This window comes from Pinus tabuliformis, chromosome 3_1 (assembly GCF_031772625.1).
Source record: "Pinus tabuliformis cultivar Carrire ecotype Pingquan chromosome 3_1, CPIR1, whole genome shotgun sequence".
Lineage (NCBI taxonomy): Eukaryota > Viridiplantae > Streptophyta > Pinopsida > Pinales > Pinaceae > Pinus > Pinus tabuliformis.
Genome location: NC_142301.1, coordinates 172,625,344 through 172,645,596, shown reverse-complemented (window position 1 = coordinate 172,645,596; position 20,253 = coordinate 172,625,344). Strand labels below are relative to the sequence as shown.

Below are 20,253 nucleotides of genomic sequence, written 5' to 3'. Positions count from 1 at the left end.
TGGCGAGGGCGAGACAGATCATCCTTGAGGGAGTTCGAGACCATATTGTCTCGAGTCTCTATGGGAAGGATATTCCATATTCAATGTGGAAGACATTGAAGGACCTCTACCAGAACAGTAGCATCCAGAGGAAATTGGCACTCAAGGATGAGCTTCGAAGAATCAAGATGGAGACGGGCGATACTATTTCCACATATCTGAACAAGCTCACCACCTGCAGATATGACCTTGGTAGTGTGGGAATAACTACTGCCGATGATGATATGGTGAGCCTCGCTCTCCTTGACCTTCCAAAGAGCTGGAATAGCTACCAGGACTCTGTGAATGGAAGGGATAAACTACCGGATTGGGAATGATTGTGGTCGGATCTCATGCAGGAGGAGATCAGGAGGAGCACACACAATGGTTCTTCATCCAAGGAGAATGAAGAAAATCTGGCCTTAGCGAGTAAGGCAAGGAAAGGGAAGGAGAAAGATTCTCATCCAAAATCGAATTCTTCTCATGGAGGGAATAAGGTTGACAAGTCTAAAGTGAGATGCTTTAATTTTCATGAGATGTGACATTATGCAACTAATTGTCGATCGAAGAAGTCCAAGAAGGGATCCTCGGAAGGATCTGAAGGTGAGGCATTAGCCTCTCAATTTGAGATGGACTTCACCCTCATCGCATCCATGGTGTCATCGATGATGGGTTGTGGTTGGTTTCTTGATAGTGGAGCCTCATTCCACATGACCAATGATAAAAGTTTATTCAGTGCTTTGGAGGAGAAAGACCTTAAGATTCGCATAGAGATGGGTGATTATGAAAGGTATAGTGTTTCAGGAGTGGACATGGTTGTTTTTCAGAGGGAGCATGGAGCTCCTATCGCCTTGACTGATGTGAAGTATGTGCCTGGACTGAAGAAGAACTTGGTATCGATCGTGGTATTAGAGGACAAAGGCTACGATGTTGTCTTCAGTAAGGGAAAGGTTTTCCTTAGACACATCACCACGGGACAGGTGAAACAGATCGGTTCACGGGCACAGAACCTGTATGCTCTTGAGGTTCAAGATGCATGCAAAGCCTTGAGGAGTAAGGCAAATGTTAAAGACTTGGTGGTTGAGAGGGAGAGTAAATTACCTCTCAACATGTAGCGACAGAATAAGTCTCAGACAATTGTGGAGGAGCCACAATTGGAGATGCCGAGAGGAGACCGAGTGGAGGCATCCACTCATGCAGAGACCTCCAGTAGGGGGAAATTTCAAGCCAAGTGGGCAGAGGGATCACATGCAGCCATACCTCCAGGTGTGAGGTGGGGCAATGTGGAGTGATCGTCTTAAGAAGGCTGAAATTGGGCAGGGTCCATTAAGAGGTTTTATCTCATGGATCATACCTTGATACGGGAGCCCAAAGTACATAGTAGCAGGAGGAATCAGTGGGATTGATGCAGTCAGAGATCAAAGTGACAGAGGCTAGAGTAGTCAGACACTAAAGAGCACAAAGGTGTAGAGTTTTCAGTCAACAGAGGCAATAACAGTCAGAGACTTTGATGACAGATGAATCATTCTAATTCAGGTTGGATGTTTTTTTGTTTCTGATGTTGCTAGAGCAACAACACTAGAGAGAAGTGTTACATGCAGAACATTCCAAAGGTTCAAGATCGGTATTGAGTTGAATTCCTTTCTTGTTGAGAGGGAGTGTTGAAAATAGCAACAAGAAATGCTAAAAATAAAATTCAATATATTTCAATTTTAATTTGTCCTTGAATTAAAATTGAGAATTAAAATTCTAGTTTAGTCTCATGAGCTGCTTGAAAAAGAATTAATTAATTCATCTTGGATTAATTAGTTAGAGAAATTCAAGCTAGAAGTCTTTGTGAAATCATGCAACAGTTATTCCTTAAATTAAGGAAGTTATCCCTTAGTTAAGGAGATAAGAATGAGTTGTATTTGAGTTGTAATTAGTTAGCTTAGTTAACTGAATTAAGTCCAGTTAAATTAGTTCCAAACAGTTTGAGGAACTAATTGTGAGTTCAGTGAGTTAATGCATGCATCAAACTAGTGTACTCCATATAATTGAAAATTCTCTCATGAATAACTCATGCATGTCAGTTCAGACAAAGACCCAGTTGAGATTAGAGACAGGGACAGTGTACTGTCAGTTGGAGGAATATTCCTATCAAGGAAACTCATCCATGCAGAAGGAATAAGGTTCCTTGAGGATTGCGCAGTTCTGACAGGGTGTAGATCAATGTGAGTGATCAATATTCCACTTGGTAATAGGAGGATCACCCAGAGAAACTACGCAAGGAAATAGGAGGTTTGGAGGGCAGAGGATAAGGCTTAGGAGAAGTCTTGTTTCCCTGTGAACATCTAGGAGGATTGTACTGAGAGCTGGCTAGCTATGAGAGCTAAGGATTTGTGTAATCCTGATGTATTTCCACCTTCTATGATAATATAGATAGTGGGGTTTTTAGCTGAGGCTTTCCCCTGAGTATTTTCTATGTTTCATATGTATTGATTCTTCTTCTTATGGTTATATGTGTTCAACTTTGATTCAGCTAGTTCTTTAAGCTTCCACAAAGCAAATTGATAGTAGAAGTAGATTATAGTATTTTTCTTTAGTTATATTGCATTATCGGGTTAATCTATAGTCAGATTTTCTACATAGATCTCAGAGGTAGACTTGTAGAGAATTTGCAGGAAATTCTACATATTAGCCCGGAACATCAATTTTACATTCTTGAAAAACATCATAGAACGTACCATTTTTAAGATCGTCATGTTCATTCTTTTAGCTACTCTGTTCTCTTGGGGATTATAAGGCACAATTTTTTGATGTTTGATCCCATGTTGGCGAATATAGTTTTAAAATTCATTTGAAGTATATTCTTTTCCATTATCAGTGTGAATAGAGCCAATATGAGTTTGTGCATCATTTTCAATCCATGCATGAAAGTTCTTGAATGTTTGAAAAACATCGGATTTTTCGTTCAATAAAAAAACCCAACACATTTTGGTGTAGTCATCAATAAATGTCATTATATATTTATTTCCATTTGCATAAGGAAAAGGCATTGGGCCGCATAAGTCTGAATGAATAAGTTCAAGTTTTCTATGTGCTCTGGAATGCGAATCATGAAAATACTATTTTCTATGCTTTCCTAGAATACAAGCATCACATTGCTTAAGTTTCCTTGGAATTGTAGGCAAACCAATGACACCACTTTTCTTCAACATACGAAGGTTTTCATAATTCAAGTGTCCAAATATAGCATGCCATAAAAGACCTGATGGAAATGTACCTTCATCATAATGAAAATTGTATGAGAAGTTTTATGCACAAGCAGAGGTACCTTGCAGCTTCATAAGTCTTTCTTCTTCTAACCCCGTCATGACAAGTGAGCGATCTGATGATTTTCTAACCTCAACCTTGCCATTAAACATATGAATGGTGTGTCCTTGCTGGTGGACGTGGACCAAGGAAAACAAGTTTCTCCTCAACTCCGGGAGATATAAAACATCATGCAAAAGAAAGTTTGGAAGACCAAGCAGTTTGAGCTTGATGGTGCCAAGCCATGATGGCTTGAGTTTTGGTTTGTCTGCAAAGTATACTGCTCCATCAACATTGTCAGTAAATTCTTCAAAAAAATCTCTTCTAAAAGTCATGTGGCAAGTTTCTCTTGAATCAAACAACCAATCATTTTTCCAAGAAGCAAGTGAAGCATTAAACAAGTCTTCAATTACTCCAATATTAGAATGTGCCACAACATAATGAGTGGATTCAGGTGCTTTACCTTTCTCTTTGTCATGGGTTTTACCTTTGGCTTCATTTCTTTCTTGCTCAATTCTTCCCTAAGGCAACTTACATGTGGATGCATCATGTTCATCTCTATTGCAATGTATGTAATGAAGAGCATACTTTTCTCTTTGAAACCAGTTGCCGTCCTATTGTGGTAAAACACAACCCCCCCATTTTTTTAATTTATGTACTTCAATAATGAGGACTCTTTTTATTAATTTTTGGCTAAACACCTTCTATGCTTTTTATTAAGTTAATTATTCTGCAATTTTTTTTATTTTTCATTTTTGTCAAATTTCCATTTTGATTGTTTCATCGAATCCGACTTTTCACAAGCTTTCCATCGATATTTGTTTCGACTTATTTGGTCAACCGATTTGTAAATGATGCTCCTTTGAAATTTGATCATGTTCTTCCCTGGACTAAAAATGTAAAATATTTCAATTTTTGTAAGTAATTAAGTCCAATAGTCATTTATTGTAAATATTGACTTTTAGTTAAATTTTATTAATTTTTTATTTTTTCACTAACGGTCCTACAAAATGACCCAGCTAAATCATACAACGAATGAAAACGTGTTTCAGAAATTCTGGTAATTTACTCCAATTATTGTTTTAAAATAAATTGCCAAGACCAAATTTTCAAAATTCCAAAGTGGCTATAGTCCAATTTGTAGGATTATTAATTCCACGTGGGCCCACTTCATATCACTTCTTTCTTCCAAGAATTGCGATTTTAAAATCCCGATTTAAGAAGTGCGATCAAAATTTGTGATGCGATATTGCGATATCGCATATCACATATCGCAATTTTGTTAAGCTACTCAATTTACAAAATTTTAAATTCGCAATTGGAAAATGCGAGGAGTTAACAATTTTTAATATAAGGTTCATGCCCCCTCCTTACGACTCCCGTACCTCCACCTCACCTCATCCTACCTCATGCTCACCTTATCCTCCACTCACTTCCCTCCTCCATCACTCTTCTTCAGCTGGATGGTTTTGTGTGACTTTTAAATTGATTCCAATGGTTTGGGAATTAAATTTTTAAATAAATATTATATTTGTATTACAATAATTATATTATAATTTTAATATTTATTATAATTTTAATATAATTTGAATTATAATATTAATATAATATTAATTATATTTTAAATTAATTCTTTCGAATCATTTTTATATCAATTTAATTTTATAACTTAATTAATTTTTAATTAAATGAGCATTAATTAAAATTAATTGTATATATTAATTAATTAATAATTAGTTTAAAATTAGTTACTAAATAATTAAAATCTAATTTATGATTAAAATTTAATTAATAAATTCTGATTTTTAGGCCCAGACAACATAATTTCCAGAATTATGTCAGATTTGACTCATCAACTTTGGAGGCTAATAGATTGAGTTTTACTTGGCCAAATGAGGCATAGGATGGCTCATTGGAAAGATAAAATCATGGAGAATATTTCCGAGGAGGTTTCATTAATATATTTTATCATTTATTGGGTCTACAATCCAGCATAAGATCAAGCTCCGAATTTTTAATAAAACTAATTTTCCTAAGTTTTATTTTCTGCATTTTCATTTGCCAAAGCCTCTTCTGAATGCAAATCCATTCGTCAATGATATCTTAGGCCAATTGAATCATCATAAGAATCAATAGAGAGCTTGGATTTTCTTTTCAATTATTTATTTAATTAAATTTGATTAAATTTGTTTTAATTCCAGATTTGGCATTTTGATTTTATTTTTGTATTTTAATTATGTTTTGATTTTTTTTTTTCAGGAAAACAATTGAAGGGATGAAGAAAACAAGATTTCAATCAATGTGAATACTTCAACAATTGAAGAATGGAATTTTGAGCAAATGAAAATTGATTGGGCAAATCTCTTCTTCAACAAACTTTCTTGTTAAGAATTACCTTGCAAATAGTATAAATACCAGATTGCAAAATATAATAAGGGCTTCTCTCCTCTGCAATTCTGGAATTCTAAAAATACTTCTGTAATAGGGATTTAGAGTTGTAGGTGGGAGGAGAGGAATCTTAGATCTGGAGATTATTGAGGTTTTTCTTTTACATTCTGAGTTATATATAATGAACAGAGTTTGCACTATTGTAGCTTTGCTTTTGAAAGAAGAAGCTCATGCATTGTAAAGGACTATTAGAGACTGGAGCTGGAGAAATGGATTCAATAAATTGGTAGTTCGAATACTATTATTTTAAATGCTGGTTTCATTTTATGATGATAGGAATGTCTCAATTTACTTTCATATTTGTGCACTTTTGTCGATAGGGTAATTTGTCTCAATTTTATGTTATTATGTATCTCTACTCTTACGGATTAAATTCTGATTTCTTAGTAACTGTTTACTCAAAAATTTGTCTTATAAAATTGATTTATTGAATAGTGATATGTTGTGAACTTTTTCCGCATATTATTGTTTAATTATTCAAGTTACTGCTTAAATGATCAAAATCTTTCTGTGAATTTTTTTTCTAAGTGTTGTTCGTTGACTATTTCAGTTAAGAGGTTCCTAAATAGGATGTGTTTGATATCCATAATGTCAGTTAATTGAACTACTTCGTTAGCTTGACATTCATTATAAGCCAGACATATTTAAATCCCAATACTTTAAATATCTTGCTCTCGGTTGGGTTAGATCTATATTTGCCTAATTGAGATATGATTAAGATAGTTCCTTTTGCTTGCATCTTAGGATAAGTTTGCATTAAATTAATTTATACATTCTTTTAAGTCCTCTTCACAAAGAGGCAAAACTTTAGTAGTGGCTTGGCTGAGCTCCAAATTAGCTTAACGATCACTTTCTTGCCTGATCATCAAGAGGGTTGATCTGATGTCTCTTCTCCATTAGTGGGTGAAAGTCATATTTTAAAGCCATTGGAGATTGAGAGAAGGTAATTGGACTTAGTTGAAACAGTCGGAACCAGTGACCATTCCAAACGGAAAATGAGCTACTTTAAGGTCCGGACCGAGTGGTCATCCCCCATGTTGTTGCAATGATTTTCGAGGCTTCAACACGTCCCTGCCTCTAAAATTTCTCCTTCCTCTACCTCTTCGTCCACCTCTTCCTCTAGAAGAATCTTGTGCATGATTATTTTCTTTATGTGCAAGGCACAAAACTTCTTCATAATATTGATGAGTTGTCTCCTTCCCAAAAGCCTTCTCTCTCTCATCAAACTTCTTCTCAAGGGAATCAAAGGTAATCTCCTTGAGGTTTCCACTTGCTTGCAATGAATCAAGATAATTTGAATAAGTGGGATATAGTGCCTTGAAATAAGCTATAAAAGGAATGTCTATTTGAGCACCAGTGGTTTTGATATCATGCATAATAGATCTTACTTTTGATACTAAAGCAGGAGGATCATCATTTTTCAATTCAAGACTGAACAATTTAATCATCAATTGAACAACTTCAAGTTTAGAGTGTGAGTCATAGAGTTCCTTCAACTTCTGTAAGGCTTCAAAATCATTTGAAAATGGTGAAATATGGCGACTCACTTCTTCGTTTACAGAAGCTGCAATCAAGGCATAGGCCTTGTTGTTCTTGTTTTCCCAAATGGAGATCTCCTTATTTGAGGTGGGTTTTGCAAGTTCATTATCTCCTTCGCATACTCAAACTCCTTTCCACAATTCATTGAAAATGAGAGTGTTTATCTTCCGCGACCATTCAGGATAGTTGCCTTTCCCAGAGAGAACTACTCCAACAATAGATATCAATGAATGCATTTAAAAATGTATATTGCAAAAAAAAATGGTACTTTTGGTGGCAAACAAATGCACTTCTGGTGTAATATTGAAATCTGATATATCTATATGGGATAGAGGTATTACTTGGGGGATTTATTATAAGGGGGAGGTATGTGGGAAAGGCTTGTATGGGGAGGCGGGTCAACATATGACCAGTGGGAGCAACGTTCAATGGAGTTACCACACAAAAAACGTGATATGGTAGCTTGGGCTTCCATTGCGCAGTGGGGAGAGAGATCGGTGAGGCTGATGGTATGACAACTTGGGGTTCCGTTGCGCAGTGTGGAGAGGGACCGGTGAGCCCAACTGCGAGAAAGTGAGGCTGGCAGATAACGGTGAGAAACAAGAGTGGTATTGTGTGAGAGCTGCCGAGATATGTGAGGGGAGTCGACTGTTGTAGTGGACGGGGTACCGTTGCAGGAGGAGAAGCGATGGTACTATATATGTGTTAATGACAAGGATTCTCTATCCAATCCTGTGTGAACCTCAGAAACTCAACAGAGATGCGGAACGACTTTGGATTCAGCATTTTTGGTCTTGGATTCAACAAGGTTTTCCACAAAGTACAATCAGGTTGAAATAACTACGAATATATGCAACCCTTTCTCTTCCTAGTTCGCATAGATGGTTGTATTCAGCATTATTACACAGGTGGTTTGGAGGAAACTAGGGATAAGGGTGTAGCTCAACATGCTAAGCGGTGGGTGGTGGTCGTAACACAATATTTTGTAGTCGGGGTATTACCAACAGTGTGCAACCAGACGAAAACAAACTCATTCAAACACATACAGGCTGTAGAGAATGGAGCAATGGAGCAATGACAGAGGTGTCAGTTCTGCAAAATAGGAAGAACAAGAGGGAGTTACCAGGGCATAAAATCTAAAATGGAGTTGACTATCATACCATGTTAGGCCAGAAGGTAACTCCACAATGCAAATTATGATTTTGCATCAAGATTGCTCATGGATATATACATGAAGGGAGAGACTCTTGGGCTTCACCTCCTAGTGTCTCTTCATATTCCTAATCTCCTTATTTTCTATTTACATTATTTTACATGAATTTCCTAATCCCAAAGATTAGGTGTCAACAATGTGCAAACTTCTTTAGAGTGCAAAATACATTGTGTTAATTTTCATTGTTTAAATTGTATTTTTTTATAACCCACATTGAATATTTTTTTATATACCACATAAAAATATTTTAGTTTAACAATTTTTTTTTCTATATATAGATATATGTGAATTTGAAATATTTTTGAAAAGTATAAGAACTTTTTTTTTTGTTAACCTTGGTAGGTCCTCCGTTTCTATTAAATTTAATTAGCAAGTTACAACCATCTGAGAGATTTGTTAACTGGCGTCAACTTGCCCTGTAGGAAACCAACTCTTTTGGCCACCTAACAACATGGAATGCCATCCAAAACCGAAGCAGTTTTATCCTTCCTATCCAAGCTATGCAATACTGTATGTCCATATCTATTTTCCTATTTAACTGCAAACTAACATAACTATAATTACAATTGAAAGTAAATGCTATCCGCATCAAAAACTAATACAAGAGACCTTGGTTCACTGATTTGCATCCTCTGCCGAGGCAGAATCCACTGGTGCTAGGTCTTTGACATTCGACCCCGGAAGCTCATCTGTTGGCAAGATGCAAGGAAAATGTTTCTCAATCTACTAGAGGCGACCATCTTGCCTCTGCAACTGAAACATGGTTTTATGAAATTCCCTTTTATAGTCCGGGGATGTATGCATTGTGGCGGCCATGTTCAAGCCAATTTGTTCCAGGGCCTTTCCCAGGATTCCTTTCATTGACTAGTAAAGGAAGAGGGTGTGTTTGAACTGTGTTATTCTGTCACGGGTGTGACTGGGATCCGGTACCAAGACCCGCCAATCCTCAACTTCAATTTCCATGGAGCCTGCCTGCCGATTCAGGTCGACCTCCCATTTTTCTATGAGTTGCCAGATTTCTTCATCAATGCCCTTGTGGTATGCTTCTGCCGCTTCATTGATAATGTTCACCGTCGGCTTGTGGCCTTTCGGCTACTTCCTGGATTACAGGACTCCCCTTCCTCATATTTTCCTCTGGCTTTTTTGCCTTTGCCTCGGCCGCGTGGCGCTGGGCTGCTTGTGCTTGGCGCTACCCTGACCATCTTAACTCACCCCCAATAATATACTATATGGCAGTGGAAGTGTTTTGACGGGTTGAACCACATGCTTGTAGGTTGCCCGGGACTCATTCCTTGCAATTTACCTATACACAGTCCACCTGACATGCATAAAAACTGGTCGAGTTTTTCACCATCCAAATTAGGTTCAAAACAATTTGTAATTCGATTTCCAGAGACAACACAAACAAATTTAGATGCTGCACTGTTATTTCCAGGCTCCTGGCCCCATACTTTGCTTCTTCGACGCAAGAAATTACTCAACTCTCCCTTAGCCTCTCTTCACTCAGAGTCCCAACACCCATCAGGCACGTTCCCTGTTGGGTCTGCTTTGCTATGTTGCAGAGCCAAGGCCACCGTATCCCCCAGCTGGTCCATCATGGTGATGTTTATGTCCCTCCGGATTTCAACCACAACCTAAGGCCTTTTGGCCTAGAGTTTAGCGAGCCTCAAAATTGCAATTCCCCCACCCTGCCTACCCTCTCTAGCTACCCTCCCAACATGCATGATGAGGAGGATCCCTCGGCAAGAAAGACAAATTCCAAAAAGCATGGAAATGGTGGCGTCTCCAGGCTAATTTTCTCTCCAGACCCCCAGACTCAGCCTTAAACAAAACAAAACAGGACTCCGACTTACAAAACCCCGCCAACTGATACCCTGCCAACCCAGACCATAAACCTCGAAGACTTCCAACATTGTAACATACATCATACCAATGGGACAAATAAAATACCAATTCACCCTCGTTATGGCGGTCTGGATGCGAGCTTGGTATGTCCACCTTCCTAGCTATAACTCTCACAGCTGCCTGATGTGACCCTGCCAGCCTTGCCATGCATGTGGAAGGTGGTGGGTTGACACTTTGAGGCTCTCACCATTAAATTCCTTGATTTCATCGATCACCAAGTACGCACCCCGATCGAGGGGAAAAGTACAAGATTTAAACATCTTACTCGCACATTTTTTTTTTACTTTTAATTACTTTATAACAAATTCATTTTTTAAAATTATAGCCGACATTATTTTTCTATTTAGAACATAATTTTTATTTTTTATTTTAAAGAGGGACGAAAGAATATACTTACACATCCCCTCATACTGGATTGTAGAATGAACCTTTCGACTCAAAGAATAAAATTAAATATTATATATATATTTTTTAAATTTAAAATAATTTTATAAAAAAAAATTATTTTATAAACTATATGTGTGTTATATTTTAACAAATTAAAAATACTTTTTTAATATTCCACGAAATAAAGGATAATAGGAAGCAGGATTTCAAATTGACGCTTGTATAGATGTTTTTATTTTTTTTAGCCATAAAAGACAGCTTGTTTTAAAATAAACATGTCATTTGTAACTTTCAAATAATTTTGCAAAGTGTCGTAATGATGGGTATATAAGAAAATTAGAAGTTTGAATATATTTGTTGACCAGTGGCAACCACCATTATTTCACTTCCGAAATCAGTGAATGTATTCAAGTCTGGTCACTCTCTTTTTGTGTCTAGTACCTGCCATTTCAGAAATCCTGACAAATTAATTTGAAAACATCGCCTCCAAGAATAAGGACACCATTGTTTTCTCTTCATGGAGACCACCAGGCTTTATAATTGGAGCTTCTCTTTTAACACCGAGCGAGCACGAGGGTTTATAGTTAACAAGCATACTTGTTGATCTGCATTGAATTCAACTGATATATTTTTGCAGACGCACGAGCGTCGTTCTCAGCTGTCGATATACCAAAGTGCATGTCGTTTAATCGGTTAACCCAATTCGCAGACCCTCTCAGGATTCGATATAGGGACATGTAATGCTATGGGGTTTGGGACAATTTCACTAAGCAGACTTGAAAGGAGGAGGTTCGGTGTTTGACCCTGGCCCTAATTTGATCAAGATTAGTAACAAGATTTTTCCCTAACTTCCCATTTCGATCTTCAATTATTTCAGTGTTGGCAATCATGAAAATAAAAATCCAAAGGGTTTTTTTAGGTTGATCGGTTTTCTTGAAACACTATTATTACTTTCGTTTTAAATGGAATTGATGGGCTTGCAGTAAAATTTTGAAATTGTTGATTTTTGTTGGTTGCTACATTTTTCTGAGAAATGGTTGGGCTTGCCACAATGGCAACAAGGATGGAGATCAAAACACTGATCTTCCATATGAATGGTTCTTTGACAATGAGAACATTTCGGTTGGACATTAACTTCAAGTTGCGTGCAATTCTGTTTGTCTGCAATTTTCTCAGAACCTGCTGAGGTGAGTGGTTCAAGAAATCCTGCACTCACAAACTTAATTGGCTTGGAATAATCTGGGATATGTAAGTTGGTGTCATCAGTGACATATCCTAAGCCTCGTCGATTCTTGTTATTTTGAATCTCTTCCCAGGGCTTGATGATGGGTTTGGAAGAAATTTGAATTTGATCATGAACAACTTCGACACTTGAAGTTGTTTGGATGAGTGATTTGGAATCAACATTATTATCTTCATCTGTATGGTTGAATGACTTGGAAGAAGCACTCTTTTGTTGCAGCTCATCTCTTTGTAGTTGCGACTCTAGTTGAAGAAACTCAATGGTTTCATGTGTTTGTTGTAGATGCCGTGAAAGATCAGCAAGAGTTTCTTTGCTGATGTGCACCATGTCTTCATCACTGGAGATGATCAAACTGTGAAGAATGTGTAACAACTGAATATGTTGCGCCATCTGAACTTGCTCACTTGAAATCATGCTCTCCTGTCGTAGATGTCGTGCTTTGAATTGTTTCACTTGATTTTGTTACTTGAATGACAGGCTCGCTTGCTATGGGACTTGAATGGCACACTCGCTTGATATGTTGCATATTGCACTTGCTGGGAACACTTGCTAGAGTTGTAGAACTTTCTTGCTTAAACTTTGGAATTCACGCTCGCTTGATGACGATCGCGTTTGTGTGAACGCTCACTTGCCTTACTTCATGACTTCACGCTCACTTGAATGAATAGCCACGCTCGCTTGATGTCAATCTCAACTTGCTTGATTGGTGTTAGAGTGGAACTTGCTTGGTTGCTTTGATGGTTGCTGTAATGAACTTCACTCTGGCTCGCTTGAAGGTTTGAACTTTGTACTGTTTTGATGCAAATTGCTTGAATGAATACTCACGCTCGCTTGTAGGAGATGTGAACTTGTTGTTTGTTTCATTTAGAGTTAAAACTAGTGAACTCACGTGATTGTGCTTTAAAAGAAGGGTGTCGAACACTATCGAAAATGCACCCAAAAAAGCTTACAATGATTTTAATGACTCACTACAATGAATTCAATTTGACTCAATTCAAGACTTGGGTGTTGGTTTCAACCGAGAATGCACCCTTACAATTCAATGTGATTTGAGTTTGATTACAAGTTCAACAATGTTGATGTAGACTGTGCTCTGAAACGTTGAAGTTTAGAAATTCACTAACTTGATTGTAGAGATGTAGACTTTGCTTTTAAAATGCTAGAGTCTGCAGATTCATGAACTTGATTGTATTGAGTGAATTTGTTTGTTGAGGTAGAATGTCGATGTTGAAAACTTTGATTATTTGTTGTAGTGACGCAAATGCATGTGTTGAGCTTAATTATCCTTCCTTGCAGCTATTTTGTTACAGGTGTTGTGCTTGATTGCATTGAACTTTATGTGTGTTAAATGAGATCATTTATGTGTCAAAACTAGACACAAATAAAAAAGCAAAAACATGAAGCCATAAAACACATGCACCATCAAACACACATAGTGTACCTTAGATCCCCTTATTCAATTTCGGGCGGATCTAGGACACAATCACCACAAATAATATGTCTTTATTGAGTATTAAGGTCATCAATCTTTCATCTTTTACAACATTGCCACTGAAGCGCTTTATCAAACAATGAGAATCTGACGCTTGCAAATTTTGGAAGCAAATGCGTTCACAGAAATGCCTGCATTGATTTAATCTCTCTCAAAGTAAAAGATTACTTTGGATTACAATAATGATTCTCACTTAAACCAATAATCCTTATCGCTCCAGAAAACTAACTTATCTCTCCAAAATATTACAAAATATACTCCTTAAAAAAAAACAATTTAATGAATTTTTTTTTTTTAGAGTCACTTTATCAAAAGTGAATTACGGTTGTATTCGTTTAAACTTTACATTTATCCATGTAATTTTTCCTTGAAATCATTTTCAAAAAAAAATGATTGGCACGTCTCAATATTTATATTATAAAGCCATAGCTTTATGAAAATGGTTTTTTGGAGAAGTAAATTAATTCAACTTGCCTGGAAAACGTTGGTTCTTAGACAATTTTCTGGCAAACGCTGGCAGCTTCTTCTGGCAAACGTTGATCCTCGGAGCTGGAACTCGCTTTAGAAGCATCTTCTCTTAACTTGAGGTCTGTTTCTTTTTCTTCTAAACCATCAAAAAGCATATGAATCTCATCAATGCTATTTGAGCCCTTTTCATCTGGCAAAGGAATTGCTCCTGTTGCATGGATTGGTGATGGATCACCAAAGAAATCAATATTTCTCAAACCATGCTCTCCAACTGCAATCAAGTCTTCAAGCATACGCTCAATAGCATCAACTCCATAAACTTCCACAATACTTAGAGTGCACAAAAATTCAGAACCATAGTGGCTAAGGAATTGCAATTTCAAATACCGTGCCCATTTAGGTTTTTGAAGAGCGAACCTCTGGACATGCTTAACATTTCCAGCAGTAAAATTCCCAAGAAGAACCCAATCATCAGTAGGGTAAACTAAACTACTAAAAAGCTCAAAATCCTTCAGTTTAGATGAATAATGTTCGAAATTTGCAATTGCTACTGTATCAACCAATGTTTCCTCAGAAAGCTCTATAACAACGAATTTTTCTTCTGCACTGCAGGGATTCCGAAGATACTTATCCTGGTCTTTGTCAAGGATATTTTGAACACCTTTTACTTCTTTATTGTGGGCTAGAATTTTGGCTCCCTTGGAAGCAGCAGCATAATTGTATTCACTTCCTCCAGGTTCACGCCTGTGCGTGATGATTCCAAATTGATTACTGGTAGGCCGATCCTTTTCATTTCTAGCTTTCTTCTTAAACTCATTTAAACCTACAGGAGTAACACGAGATGATCTATGAGTTTGTGGATGTATTTCTTTATTTTCGGTCACACTAATTTGAGAAACAGCAGTGTCATCATAGGCTCGGGCAGGCTCCTCTACAGTGGCTATACAACGGCTCTTCCGCGCGGTTGGCTTAGTTGCTGGCTTCTGCTGGCTTCACGTTGGCTTTGCTGGCTTCTTTGTGCTTGTACGATACCGAAATATAATCATTTTCCAACATTAAGCTAGGCTGGAGGGAGCAGATCATGCTTGACTGGTCCCGGGGAAGGAGATTCGCATTTCTGAAATTTGACTTTAAGATCTTCAAGATCCTTTGTGTATTTAGTTTCTACACCGTGGTGGATGAGAATGCCGAGAATTCAGCAAGGAAATGCATCAGATATTCCTCGTCGGAGCCTCGCTTATCATCTTTGCACATCGCTTTGCAATCATATTTCATTAAGAGACCATGATGAACTTGGCAGATCCGTAGTGCTAGACTGCAAGTGCCAAAATTAAAAATAGTGTGAACGACTCAGAGATCCCAATGGATTCTCACGATTGGGATAAAGCGAGTGGATCTTCAAATCAACGTATCCGATCGTATATTCTGAAATGAATCTCATCCACGGTCTTCCATAACGCTGAACACTGATTTTCTTAAACCGTCGAGGGTTTTATGGTCCTGAGCTCCAATTCGGCAAGGATGTGGCGAAGAGTCGCCCGAAACATATGTTCCTCTTCGACAGTCAATACGATTCCATCATATCACAATGATCAGATTCTCTGCAGATCGACCTCTTTAGGCACTTCGCCGATGGGAGGCAGCGGTTCTTAAGTTCAGTCTATCCTTTCCACACAAGGTATGTCTAGTGGAATGAGCAAAGGATAAAATCTTCAAAAATTCTGCCACAGTTAATCAGCAACCACACTCAATCGCTCGCACGGTCATATTATTCTCCTATTTCCCTCACAGGCTCATGTAGCTCTGATACCACATGATGAAAATGAGATTAACTCAGACAAATATATAAATCACACATAAAAACCAGACACACAATATTGGCGGAAAAAGGCTGAAGCTTCATGCTTCCTCATGTATTATCTCTCATTCATACAAAAAAAAATTGAATATAGTGTTACAAATAAATAGATGAGAGATAGTGTTCTCAAGATAGTGCGTGCTATCTTAGACACTTTTGGTTGAGATAATTTCTCCTTTGGTTGAGATAATTTCTCACCAGACACACACCAATATAGGAGTTACCTAAACTAACTCCTATCTTAGAGGAACAACCCAAGAGTTAGGCACAAATTCCTAACTTGGAATATTTAATTAATTTATTTATTTTTGGATTTATTATTGTTTTATGAGAGAGGCTAACAGATTTTAGCATGTTCTATTCTATGTACTTTTTTTCTCATGGGTATAGTTATATTTTTCTTATATGCACATAAATGAATATAAGAGTTTGTGTTATTTACATGAAAGGATTATTTCTCTTCTTCCTTGAGTTGCACATATGCACTGAAATAAATGTCAATCAGGCTTTTTAACCAATTTATAATGAATATAAGAGTTTGTGTTATTCACATTAAGAGTTTCTTTCACTTTTTCCCTTTAGAGTTGCACATATGTACTCAAATAGATGTCAATCAAGCTCTTTAACCAACTTATAAAAAATGTGAAGAGCATAGTTGCCCAATTAATTAATTTATTTTTCCGAATTTCTTAATGTATTCACCACATAGGTATTGATATTAGTGTCAATGGTGTCTTCCTAGCCCAAGTTGACCTTTAAATATCACTATTTGGGGAATCTATGCCCAAGCACTCTCACAAGTGAAATGAGGTCGTTAAAAAGACACAAAAAAAAATAGCACCCTTTCTTAGGCGACTTGGTCGTGTTGCCGTGGTGGGAGGAATCGGCAAGAGCCGAAGACCCAAAGAGCAACGCGCACTGTGGCAGCAAAGTAGCTCGGAGATTGAGCTTGGAAGAGCTCCTTGTTGATGCATGTGTTGGAGGAGCTGTGTGGAGGTTGCCAAATCGCTGCAAGCCCTGCGTGCTGGAAGAAAAAGTTGAGCGGTGAAAACATCTTCTTTGATTAGTGGCTGATAGCTTCATGTTAAGGGATTGCATACCGAACCATGGTAAAGGCGTCGGATCCAAGCCAGTAGACCCTTATTTCAATATTGCTGGGAGCTTCAAGGCGTCTGTTTTCACCTTCTCAGTCCTTGTTCTTGTCAAAGTTATTTGATCCTTTCCAGTCGGTTTATGAGCTCGAAGGAGAGACCCACTCTTGGCGGTGCGCGGATTAAGACCTACAGGTGGAACATAGCAGCTCCCTTAGACCCTACGACATTTGCGGATGCAGTGGTAACGGCGTGTATAGTCAAAGTCGAAAGGAGAAATTGACTGTTTGTTGGGACGAGTATACTGACAGAGGAGGCGGACTGGTGTGGTGAGCCACTGGTCAAAATAATTCTTTGAGGAGCGGTCAAAGGAGCAGACAGGAACGACCTGAAGGAGCGGCCTTGGCCACTTTGGCGGTGTTTGGTGATTCTTCACAAAGTTGCAGGCATACTAGTCCGTGATATATACTGGAGTAGTCATTAGAGGAGTTGTTCTAGTGAGTTATGCTGGTGGACAAGACTGGAGTTGGAAGCTCTGTTCGATCCTGGATAGTTGCGAACAAGTAGCATCATTGTCGGGTCGTAGAGCGCATTGGCAAAGATAGTGTGTGATTTCTCTCAAAAGAATTTGGAGTGAAATAAATGGTGTTATAAAAATGGATCTTTTCGATGATGTTTTTTTCATGTGGACATTTGGAGGCATTAGTATGAGTAGTGTTTTCAAATGACAAGAAATTTCAAAAAAATGTGATTCCCTGGATGACCACGAGAATCAAGAGGCTGTTGTGCAAGATTCACGAGTGCAAGAGTTGATTTTCAAGAAGGGTGTGAAGAAGAACAAAGTGTTGAAGATCAATGGGATGAGCCACAAGAAGCTGATTGCAAAGACATGGCAGAAGAAGATAAAGATGGAGAAAATTTAAATTTAAATTATGATGATCTCATTAATATTTCTGTGTGCGCAGAGGTTACATCAATGAATGATGAAGACATCATCGCTGACTTTCAGATGGTTGACATCAGAAATAGTGAGAGAGAAAATTCCTCTATCTAACCTCTCATAATCTTGAGAAGGTTCCTTCACGGGGAAGAAATGAGGTGAAAGTACATCACTACCTCATGGCAAGGAAAGTAAATGAAGCCTTGACCCAAGATGAACAAACATGGGCTCTGCTGCAAGAAGGCAAAAATGAAAACCTCTGTTATCAAGTTGTTTCATGTTTTAATTGTAAGCCTAGCTGAGACTAGACCAGCTAGTATATGTTATTTTTTTTTAGTACTGTTTCTCCATTAAGCGGAAGTGTTGGAATTAATGGAGAAAGCTAAACTTAGATTACTGTTATGGGGAGGATAAAATTGAGACTCTAACCTTAGATCTAAGATCTTACTATCTAGGGAGTGGTTGAAACCACCTTAATTGTGTGAAAGCCTATATGTACTAGGCTGTTGAATATAGATAGTGTATATTATATGTAATGCTTGAGCACTCTCCAAATATCTCACATGAAGAGCCATTTAATTAATAGATCGATTTTTATCAGTGGATAGTGCAAATGTAGTGATTTTAAAACCTGCCTGGGTGATGACGATGGGCATGGCACTCACACTGCTTCAACCGCTAGAACTATTACTTAATTTCGATTATGTATTATGAATCGAAACGTAACTATTACTTAATATATTTTGAAAGTGGCAATTTAAAAATAAACCTTTCATAAAAATATTCGCTAGTAAGTAAGGGGGCCGTCAAATTGAACCCCTGATAGGAACCCATGTCGGTACTGCAATAAGTGTAAGTGAGAGCCATGAATCTCTCAAAGTTGCATTAAATTTGTGACTCTACTCCTGTTACTGAATTTAAAAAAAATAAATGTCACTGGAAATAAAGAAAAATAAAGATTTGTTAACGTTTTTATATCTGTAATTAAATTCCAAATTCCGTACAGCTTTCAATACATTAATTACAAATTCCGTCCAGCTTTCAATACATAAATTCAAGAATTGAACAGCTGCCAGCACATTCAAGAAGCATGAAAAAACAGAGAAAGAAAGCTTACATTGAGGAAGGAAGGATGAGGGACGACATGTGCCCTGCTGGGAATATCATCGATGAGTGCATCCTCCATCTGTTTAACGGTCTTGTCGATGGAGGCAGAGCATGCAGAGCGCCTCATGCTACACACTTTCAACTCTGCCTTACCATTCTCGTACTCTGACGGCCACAGAGATGATGAATTACACCTCGGCATCGATACACATCGCAGAGGCGGAACAACAACATCAACGGGTTCTTGCTTCCCTCCATTTTTCCACACATACTTCGACATTGATACAACACCCATAAATTCTTGCTTCCCTCCATTTTCCATGCATTTCAGATCCTCCTGGGAAGATAATGCCAAGACCATGCTCCCCATTCTCGGTCTCTCACTGCCACACAATACCTAATTCAAGCCTCAGATTAGGTGAACCATGGTAGCAGAACACAGGGCCGTGCAGATTTAATGCTTGGTTTGAGCTCGAAGGTCAACGTCTTCCCTTTCCGAATTTAAATATATGTGGTGGGCGTGGAGACCATATTTTAAAGCTGTGCACGTACAGATTCTGTGCTTGGTTAGGTAGAGCATATTTTAAAGTCAATAGCGTGTAGTTTAGGGCAATAGCTAACAAGCTGGCCAACGGGCATTAAATGCTTCGCTACATGCATCTGTGATAGCGGTTTAATACACGTTATTATTTTTTATTTATCTAGTCACCGCGTGCATGGCATTAAATGCCTCGCTACATGCATCCGTGATAGCGGTTTAACACAAGTTATTATTTTTTATTTATCTAGTCACCGCGGGCGTGTGTTAAACAGTTATAGAAGGTGCATGTAGCCAGTCATTTAATGCCCAATAGCAAGCTCGTTACCTCTTGCCGTAATTTAGTGCTTAGTGTTGCATATAGTCGAACTCGTTTGGCATCTTTCTTGTCAATTTCATTTAAATAGTAAAAAATACATTTTAAATAATTAAATTTAAAATCAACATATGTCTTGTTTTCTGGGTTTTAAAAAAAATAGGTATTATTCAGTTTTTTTTTTGCAAATATAGTTGTAAAAGATATTTTCTTATTAAAAAATTGTTTCATTTTATGTTGACATATATATTTATGAACATTGATTACACAATTTCTAAAACTATATATATATATATATATATATATTTTGCCAATTCATGAGCGTGTTGTAGATATTAGACACAATTGGTCTGGCTTATCAGCCCTAGCCGAGCATGAAGAGAAAACAAAACACCG

At 37.6% G+C, this 20,253-nt stretch overlaps 1 protein-coding gene across 1 annotated transcript in view; it reads right to left on the bottom strand.

Annotated features, from left to right (window-relative positions):
• Positions 1-19,461, bottom strand: part of LOC149186354 (putative copper-transporting ATPase HMA5) — a 92,381-nt gene extending 72,920 nt beyond the window's left edge. Inside the window, exon 1 of the mRNA XM_089412604.1 lies at positions 19,014-19,461. Within this exon, the coding sequence (XP_089268730.1) occupies positions 19,014-19,373 (360 nt within the window). The 5' untranslated portion in view covers positions 19,374-19,461. The remainder of the gene's footprint in view (positions 1-19,013) is intronic.
• Between the last annotated feature and the right edge of the window lie 792 nt (positions 19,462-20,253).